Genomic DNA, 10,146 nt, shown 5'->3' with positions numbered 1-10,146 from the left:
TCCATGACACGTTTCTGCTGCTGCCCTATCAAGTGCAGAGACAGAAGTGATCTCACAGTCCCTGCCACAGTTGCATTCCTGCTGCTGGGGCAGGAGATCATGATGAGCTCCTCAGAGCATTCCCACACATCTCCTCATTGTGGCCCACAAGATGACCAGATCCATGGCCCCTCACATTTATTTGGAATTAGGGTTTTGTTTAGGTCTCTTAAGCAGTTTTCTACTGTTAAATAGACCATTTTAATGCTAGTATTAAGGACAGAGATCAAAGTGATTAAGAGAGTAAGAGCTAGGGGAAGCGGCTATGGGCTGAGTTTTGTCTTCTAGGGATACGTTGAGGTCAGTCATTAGAGTAGTGGATTCCTGTCAGGGTGCTTTTAGTACCATTTATGTTTAGAAATTAAGTTTACAGGTTGAAGCTGGGGAATAGCCTTGTATGACTATTTCAAGTCACAGTTACAGCAGCATCAGCATAACCTGAACCCTCTTACTTCTACAAAATCCTTAATTTCTGCTGTCCAAACCCCTATTCCCTCCTCTCAGTCTCACATTTCTCCTGGCCAGGCTTCTCCTGATTTCCCCATGTCAGTTATCTTTTTAGGGGCATGTTTATGATGCCTTTCATGATCTTAGACTATCTGTCAGTGCTCTGTTGCCTACTCTTTTCCTGAGAAAAGCGTCATTTAAGACACGATGGAAAAGGACACAAAAGTCCATCAGAGCACCCTGCACAATGTGCCCAGCAGCTCTGCACCATCACAAAAGTGCAGTTCCTGCCTACAAGTTTTCTTTCCAGAATGGCTCCTATGGCTCCAGGGTAACTTTTCCCAGGCACTCACTTCCCCAGGCCACACCACTCTTGTCCGCAGGCCCCACGTGTCTCTCCAACCCTTCCCTCTGCCCCTGCAGTAGTGGTACCTCAATGCAGCAGGTTGGTGCATGTCCAGGCTCAGGGGTGTTTCCTGAGGGCCTGCCCCGTGTGGGGAGTGGTGGGGAGGAAGAGAGCAAGGTCATCTCTTGGGGCATGGCTGAGCACAGCCCAGCCATCTCGCACCGCGGGCAGGCCCCTGCTCCCAGGCTGAGGCACACATGCAAGGTGGACACTTCTCCATCAGCCCAGCTTCACACAGGGACCTTCAGCCCTGTCCCCCATCCGGGACTCACCACTTCCTTCTCGTCAACCCACAGACATAGATTGCTTTCCATCTGGGGACTCAGGCAGGACTTTACGGATCTGCTAAAGCCCTGGATTTCCTTGTTTCTCACAGCCTTCTCACACTTCTTTCTCCTGGCCCTCCCCACTGCCCAGCACTGCCTCTCAGGTGGCACTCAGTGACCCTTCAGAAGGGCCTTTGTTCTTCCTCAATTGTCCTAGTGCTTATTAGCACCTTCCGTGCTCCTTCCAGAGCGTCTCATCCATTGTGGGGACAAAGAATGGCTGGTACGGTGTTTCTCTCTGCAGATCAGGCTGTGTGGTGCTGTGTTTTTGATATGTGACCAGAGCAGTGTTGGTCACCCATGGCTGTAGTCGCTGTTCCTGAGCAGTGCTGGCACAGCGTCAAGGCCTTCTCTGCTTCTCACTCTGCCCCAGGAGTCAGTTGGCTGCAGGTGGGCAAGAGGCTGGGAGGAGAACCTGCAGTGACAGCTGACCCAGCCTGAACAGTGTGAGTTGCCCATGCACTCCTCAGATTCACCTTGATTGTTACCAGACACTACCTTGCACGGTCATTTTATGTGGTTCTAATCACTACCCACTGAGCACCCTGTCCCTGGAGACCCCCTGACTTCTCCTGGCAGATCCAGATTCCTCTCCAGGTTGGCATTGGCTGTCAACCCCGCTGCAGGGGGTGTAGTCCCATGCAGATAAGTTTAAGATCAGCTGTCATGTCCTTAGGCAAGTTCTGCCATAACAGGAGCTCTGAGTGCTGCCCTTGGTTCCTCAGGGACCACCCTGGCACTTTCATCCTGTGTCCTTCACTCTATGACAAAACCCCAGAATAGAGAAGAACAGGGAGCAACCCCTTGGCTGTGTTCCTGATAGCACATTTCGAAGAGGTGTCCAGACTTCTGGGTTTGCTCTCAGCAGCCATTCTTGTTACTGTGGTGCTAGCAGGGAGACAGCTGTGACCCAGGGCTGCACAGTGCCTGCTGCTGCCTGCAGCCACAGGGATGCCACTGCAGAGACAACAGGACTGTCACCAAGGTACAGGAGATATCAGGTCTAACCCAGAAAAAAAGAAGCACAATATGGAAGCCAAAAGAGAGCAGCAGGGAAAAGGCCACGTCCTGATGCTGGCCATGGCCATGGCTCCAGGGAAGCAGCAGCCCCAGCCCGAAGGCAGCAGAGAGGCAGAGCCCGGCGGGCAGTGGGGGGCAGCCCCAAGGACCAGTGGGGCTGCTCCTGCATGTGGCAGCTGGACTCTTGGCCCTGAGCCCCTCCTGCATGCTGGGGCTGTTCCCCCAGCTCCAGAGGGGATAGGAAGAGATGGCAGCTCAGACCATGAATTCCTGATGGCTTTCTTAATAGGTTTATCGACACAGGAAGCCATCTTCTACAGAAAAATAATTGACTTGTAGGGGGCTAGGAATAATATTTAATCAAATGTGTAATAATAAGAGAAAATTATAATACAGACATTTAATAATAGAAGATATCATGCTATTTTCTTTCTTAGAAAAGCCTGGATTTCTAATATTATGCATAGTATTTTAGGTGAATTTACTGACGATGTGTGTATTCAAGTAGAGTCCTGACGGAATCCCTTAGTTCCCGGTTCCTCATGCTGTACATGATGGGGTTCGCTACTGGAGGAACCACGGTGTACAGAAGCGTGACCACCAGGTCCAGGGATGGGGAGGAAATGGAGGGGGGCTTCAGGTAGCTAAAAAAGGCAGTGCTGACCATCAGGGAGACGACGGCCAGGTGAGGGAGACACGTGGAAAAGGCTTTGTGCCGGCCATGCTCAGAGGGCATCCTCAGCACTGCCCTGAAGATCTGCACATAGGACAGAGCAATAAAACCAAAACAACCTAATGCTAACAAAATGCTAAATAGAATTGCCCAAACTTCTCTGAGATAGGAATCTGAGCAGGAGAGCTTGAGGATGTGGGGGATTTCACAGAAGAATTGGTCCACAGCATTGCCTTGGCAGAGGGGAAGGGAAAATGTGTTGGCCGTGTGCAGGACAACATTGAGAAAGCCACTGCCCCAGGCAACTGCTGCCATCTGGGCACAAGCCCTGCTGCCCAGGAGGCTCCCGTAGTGCAGGGGCTTGCAGATGGCCACGTAGCGGTCGTAGGCCATGACGGTGAGTATAGAGTACTCTGTTGCTAGAAAGAAGAGAAAGAAAAAGACCTGAGCAACACACCCTTGATAGGAGATGGCCCTGGTGTCCCAGAGGGCATTGGCCATGGCTTTGGGCAGAGTGGTGGAGATGCAGCCCAGGTCGAGGAGGGCGAGGTTGAGGAGGAAGAAGTACATGGGGGTGTGCAGGTGGTGGTCGCAGGCTACAGCAGTGAGGATGAGGCCGTTGCCCAGGAGGGCAGCCAGGTAGATGCCCAGGAAGAGCGCGAAGTGCAGGAGCTGCAGCTCGCGTGTGTCTGCGAATGCCAGCAGGAGGAACTCAGTGATGGTGCTTCTGTTGGACATCTGCTTTTCTGGGGATATGGTCCTGAACAAAGAAGAGGATGAGAGGAATAAAGTACAAGAAATGTATCAGAGGGAAACAAATTCAGTTTTTCATTTAAAATCATCGCCTATATTGTGTACTTTCTGGCAGACATTTGGCAGATCCCTTTCATGCATCCTGATTCATTCTGCCTGAGGCTGTCTCTTGGAACAGGTTGCTCTACTGTCGGCAATGCAGGAGTCAGTCCTGTCCTACAGCAAGAGGTAAAGAGGAACATGGGGAAATGTCAGTTTTTCTTCCCTCTTGATCTAAGAGAGTTTTTCCCGTGTTGCTCCCAGTTCACCAAACTGCAGAGCAGAGTTGTGGAGGCTTTTTTTAATTTTATTTTAAATTTTTGTTTTTTGAGTTTTTTGTTTCAGCTGTCCCACCACTCCTGAGGAATGTTTCCAAGCCACAGACCTGGCTATTTCTGCTGGACTCAAAGAGAATCCTTGTAGATCATTATCAGAGAAAAAGGGACTGTCACTTTAGTGCGCAGTGTTCTTCAGGGAGGACAGCCAGTCTGTCCATCAAGTACGGTCTCGGATGCCCTATGAGAGCTGCAGGGAAGATCTACACGTTTGACTGAAAAGAACAAAGACCCTGCTGAGAGCAGAGGAATCCAGGCTCAAAGTGCCCATCTCCAGACCCCTCACCCTGTCCCCCTACTCCCTTTCCCCAAGCACACCGAGGGCTCACCCCATGGGCATGTGAAACCCCCATCCGTAGCCAGCTTGGGAACAAGACCAGCAGCAGCACGGTCAGCTGGAGAAGCCAGGAGGAATGCCAGCGTGCTGCTGCCAGGGGAGGCAAGGCCAGGGAGGGACAGACGGACACTCAGCAGACCCTCCTGTGCTGCAGCTCTGCCTGCAGAGGAGGCAACTCATGCTCATTGCAAATGATCTGTGCTCACTTCAAGCCAGCAGAGACCTCCGAAAGACAGGGATGTCTCCCAGCACTGGGCATCGGGGAGCTTACAGCTCGTAAAGATCAGCTAGGATAAAACCTGAGAGGACCACATTATGATGATGCTGGTGCAGTCCATCAGATGATGTTTGGGAAGGTACTTTACAAATTTGATCACGGAGTTACTGATTTCTCAATGCAATGCTCCAGCAGTCTCAGTCTCCTGTACAATCCTGAAAATGAAACCTGCCTCCCGTCCACTGCAGGAGTCTGCAAGCACAGACTGCAGAAAAAGTCTTCCCCTTCACATATGCCAAGCCTCGATCTTCCTCCTGAATTGCCCCTCATAATGCCATTATCTAAAGCACTGCAGAAACAGAGAGACCCATCCTGACAGATGCTATCAGCCATTGGATTTGCCAGCTGTACAAGACCCCTCTGGCAACCCCACCTGCAGTGCCCTGCTTCCAGAGCCTCACGGTGCCAAGAGCCTGCAGATGTGTCCTGCCACACGCTGCTCTCTGTTGTTGCGCTCCTCAGTGCCTCCAAGCCCTCTCTCCTTCTGTCCTCTCTGTGTGCCAGCTGCGGTCAGAGTCCCCAGCCCTGCTGCACTGTGCAGAGGAGCTGCTCCTGGGCACAGCTGTCTCTCTGCACCAGGGCCCTCTTGCCACGAGCTCTCTCTGTCCCACGAGCCCGGCCCAGCTCAGCAGCACAGCACCAGACCAAGGCACTGCAATCACCCCTCTGGGGGCTTGGCTGATGAGCCCACACACAAACCTCAGGCACTCAGAGACAACTGAAGACATCTCTCCAGAAGTCCAAGTCAGAGGCAAGTTTCCTGCAGTGTCCCCCTGAGGGCCAGCACTGACACAGCCTCCCTTGGAGCTCGTTAGAGCAGAACCCTGGAGGCAGTGAGGACAAGGAGAAAAAGGCAATGTGAAGGTGACAGTGATGTGGAGGAAAACTGGATGCGTGTCAGCAAGCACAAGGGTCAGGCCTTGACCATTGTCCTTTAGGAAGGGAGATCCTTCCCTTTACAGGTTGCTCAGGGCTCTCTGTGGGGCAGTAGGAGGTGGGGATGTGCATGGCCAAGTGCAGGAGAATGGTATGACCCCTGCCTGGTTCATGGGTGCGGGCAAGGAGGCAATGAGGCCCTGGTGCTTTCACAGTCAGCTGTCTGCTCATAGACCTCAGTGGCAGAGACAACAGCCATAGCCATGGATACAAAGACCTGGGTCCTGCTGGGTCTCTCAGTCTTGTCACAGCCCTTAATCCTTTTCACAGCAGCCTTACCTAAGGACTCTCATACCTGTATCTCTTTCCCTGCTGGCTGCAGACCCTTCTGTTGGTGGTCTCTTACACAGATGAGCTGAGTCTGATAACTCATATCATCTTGGTGGCCATGATCCTTGTAAGGCAGCTCTGTAGGAATCTGGCCTGGTTTCTAGTGAGCAGGCACCACTGCTCCTATGGCATCCCTCGTGGTGCCCAGGCCCTCCTCCTTCTGGGCACTGCTCACTCAGCAGCGTCCCACGCTGCCCTGATGTGTAGGGTTACTCTTCATCAGTGCAGGACAGGGCTCTTCTTCTTGTAAAGGGCACGATGTTCCTTTACACAAATCTTGAGGTTTCTCAAGGTTCCCGTGGACTGACTCTCCATTCTGTCAGGCGTTAAGGTCTGCAGGCAGACAGTTCTAATTCCATGTGATTGTGCTATCTCTGACAAGACAGCAGCATCAGGACTTGCAGGAAAGTCTTCTGTGCTTTCCTCCCATGCATGCTTTCAGTTTGTCTGGAGCTGTGTCCTGAATGTTATGGGGCTGTGCAGGTCAAAATTAGAAGGGCCAAAGCCCAGATGGAGCTCCATCGGTATATTACTGTCAAAGAAAATAAAAACTGCTTATATAAATACTTCACATAAAGGAAGATTAGGGAGAATCATCATCCTTTATTGGATGTGAGGGGAAACCTGGTAACAAGAAAGGAGGTAAAGGCTGAGGCTCTAAACACCTTATTTGCCTCTAACTCTAGGAGACGGACCAGTTGTTCCCCTGGATATTTCTTCCTCCTCATGGCCGGTGCCAACATTCCAGGGTGCACTTTGTGGCAGTTTTTCTCTCCTGCTCTTTCCTACTAGCAAAGTAAACTCCATCAGGGTAGAAACCACTCCTGAAGTAGGCATCCCAACCCAGCAGGCTCCTTGCGGCCTCTCAGACAAGCAGACACAAGTCACCTCAGCAGCAGCTTCCAAGCCAGGGGCCTGCTGCTGGCCTTGCAGCTTCTTGGCTAGACACAGCCAAGCCTTGTGCCTGCTGCTGCCCAGTCATGGACTCAAGTAGAAGGGACAGGACAACTCATGTTGGGGCCTTCTTTCTGTCTGGGTCCTCCTGGCTCTGGAGGCAGAGGGGATCCCACAGTCAGCATGCCAAGCAGGTGCCTTCTGCTGGCCTAGCAGGGCCACTGGCAGATGTCAGTCCAAAAGTGCAGCTCCCAGGGAGAAGTCAAGGCTGACCTGCCACCTCCAGACACAAATGACCTCACAGTCCCTTTCTGTGACACGTTCCTGCTGCTGCCCTATCAAGTGCAGAGACAGAAGTGACCTCACAGTCACTGCCACAGTCACATTCCTTCTGCTGGGGCAAGAGATCCTGAGGTAGAGCTGACCTCTCTCTAGTCTCCTAGGGACTAGATTTGACCTTTCTGGGTTATAGATTAAACAATGTTTTAGATGGAGCATTTGGTGTTCTGCTTGTGGTGTCAGGTCTCTGGTTAGGGTATGGGCAAGCATTATGCTTAAGGGTTTTGTTTACATCTGTCAAGAAGTCTAAGATGAAATAGAGCCATTTAATGTTAGTGTTAGGGGCAGTGATTTGGGTGAGCAAGAGAGTAAATGTAAGGGAAAGGGGCTATGGGCTGAGTTTTTCTTCAGGTGATACTTTGATTTCTGCATTACAGTAGTGGAGTCCTGTCAGGGTGTTTGTGTAATGTTTAGGTTGAGGGATTATTGTTACTGTTGAAAACAGTTTATAGGCCCTACAAGACTGTTTGAAGTCAGTGTTACAGCAGCCTCAACATTACATGAACCCTCTTACCTCTCCAAAGGTAAGCTTCTGAGCTCCTCCTCCCTTCTCTTCCCTCCCACAAATCTCACATCTCTCCTGGCCAGGTTACTCCTGACCTCCCCATATCAGTCATCTAACTGGGATCAGATTTCTGATGGCTTTCATTATATCAAAGTACCTGTCTCACCTCTGCTGGCTACTCTATTCCGTAGTATTAGACTGCTCTATACTCTACACTCTGTTGGCCATTCTAGTCTGTTTCTATGAAAGCCTCACATGGGAACTCTTACGGCAGATAACTAGAGGCCATGATTACAGACAGGCAAAGACACTGTGCTGAGAAAAGTCTTGGTTTGTTTTGCTGAAGCAGAAGGCCAAGGCCTGACCCCAGCCACAGGGAGGCGAGATCCTGCACCCCCAGCACCTCCATGTCTCACTCAGGGCTCTTCCTGGAGTCTGTGGGGTAGGACGATGCCCATAATATCATGTGAAGGACAGCATTATGACACCATCCAGCGTTTTCACATGGTTGAAAGGAGAATACATTGTCCCAATGCCACGAGTATGTGAAATATGTTCATCGGATTCGTGTCAATATGGAACAATGCTAGGGCTGCATGGTATGATGAATGTGACCTTCTGTCTTACATACCCTTGGATAACCACACGTCTCAGTGAAACAGAGTGGTTAATGTATATAGTTGTTGTATCTTGCAAAAGAATTGTCTAGCAGTTAGTGTCAATAGAGCGTTTGAAGGGTAAACCTTGAGACTCGGGTCTAGGGGATAAGAGAACAAAGGAGTTTCCAAAAACTGCTGACTTTTGCATGGGACAAGTCTCTGATATCTGGGAGAAGAGAACAAAGGGGTTTCAAAATAACTGCTAACTACTGCATGTGGCGCTACACGTGTCTCTGATATCCAGCTAAGATATGACCAAATAAGAAGAAGGGGGGAAGGTGAAGAACAATTGAAGGACAAAGACTGGAAGGAAGACTATGAGCCTTCAGTACGAGCGACCCCTCAGAGGAACCACTGGAGACCGATATGCATGCGCACGTGGGGTGGTTTGGATCCCAGAAAACTAATTATAATAACGCTGCCTTTTCCAAAAAGTGGTGTAGAACATGTATTAGCCTAGGAGCATAAAAAACAGCCACCTGATGTAATAGGAGTGCGTCTTGGTGGAGCAGAGACTCCTGGCACACCCAGTGCTGTTTCCTTGCCTCTATTCCTTTAAGAAATTGTAAATTTTAATTGCAATCCTATTTGGGACTCGGTCATTTATTGCAAGTATAACACGTCTCCTCATAAGCCATGGCCAAGGGGACAAAGGTGTCAGTGCTGCTGCAGCCTTCCATTCTTGTCAAAGCCCTCTGCCTTCTCCTCTGCAGACTTTCCTATGCTGTTCCACACCTCTCTGAAGGCTGCAGACAGGCACTTCTCTTCCCCACCTTGCTCTCACTCCGATATTCCCATGATTTCACTGCTGCCTCTCCACTCTCACCAGCTGTTCCTTCAAACACAAGGGCATGGGCTGATCCAAACTCCCTCTGGGTGTCCTCTGGACCCACAGCACCAGTGCCAGTGCCTCACTTCCAAATCAAGAATTTCATCTGACTATCCACTCTAAATCTACCCTCTTTAAGTTTAAAACCATTCCCCTTGTCCTATCACTGCACACCCTGAGAAAAAGTCTCTCCCCGGCTTTTCTGTTGGCCCACTTTAAATACTGGATGGATGCTCTAAGGTCTCCTCAGAGCCTTCTCCAGGCTGAACAACACCAACTCCCTCTGCCTGTTTTAATAGGAGAGGTGCTCCAGCCCCTTGATCATCCTTGTGGTCCTTGATTGGACTCACCCTAATAGCTTCAAGTCATTCTTGTATTGGGAGCCCCAGAGCTGAACGCAGTACTCCAGGTGGTGTCTCATGAGAGCAGGTGGGAGTCTCATGAGTTTCCCACAAGCAACCTCTCAAGCCTGTCCAGTTCCTTACCACCAAGAAGGAACATGACAACCTATAGCCAGGTCTTCTTCCTGTAAGGGTCCTACTAGGTATGTAGGCAGAGGGGATCTCACAGTCGGCATGGCAACCGAGTGTCTGCTTGTACTGGGTCTGACAGGGATGGAGTTAACTTGCCCTGCAGCAGCCCACATAGTGTTGTGCTCTGCGCAAGGTGAAGTTGCTCAAGGACTCCTCCTAGCTTGGCATCAGCCACAAATGAGCTGAAAATGTGCTCCATGTCATCATAAAGGGAGATAACTGTGAGGAATGTTTTAACAATTCCAATTCGTGTCCAAAAATTCGTGTCCATAAATTCGTGTCCATAAATTCGTGTCTATATATTCGTGTCCATAAAGAATATTTCTGTTTCAATCCTGTCTGCCTCTGGGCCCTGCACTGGCAATTTAATTCTTGAACCACAGATGCAGTGTGTCCCAGTCTCCCCCTCATTCTAGTCAATTTATCAAGTCTTCAGAAAACACTCCTTAAATTTATGAACCTGTTTGTT

General features: G+C 50.3%; 1 protein-coding gene across 1 annotated transcript; it reads right to left on the bottom strand.

The window, feature by feature from the left end:
* Window positions 1-2,719: 2,719 nt before the first annotated feature.
* Window positions 2,720-3,649, bottom strand: LOC137846892 (olfactory receptor 14A16-like). The gene has a single exon (XM_068664998.1). It carries the CDS (start codon window positions 3,647-3,649, stop codon window positions 2,720-2,722), a length of 930 nt encoding a protein of 309 aa, XP_068521099.1.
* Window positions 3,650-10,146: the final 6,497 nt, after the last annotated feature.

Source organism: Anas acuta, chromosome W (assembly GCF_963932015.1).
Source record: "Anas acuta chromosome W, bAnaAcu1.1, whole genome shotgun sequence".
Classification (NCBI taxonomy): Eukaryota; Metazoa; Chordata; class Aves; order Anseriformes; family Anatidae; genus Anas; species Anas acuta.
The sequence above is the reverse complement of the archived record's forward strand: the minus strand, read 5'-3'. Positions and strand labels throughout refer to the sequence as shown.

Bases quoted from the DNA above. Each gene is read 5' to 3' on its own strand.
- LOC137846892 (XM_068664998.1), bottom strand. From the start codon at position 3,649: ATGTCCAACAGAAGCACCATCACTGAGTTCCTCCTGCTGGCATTCGCA.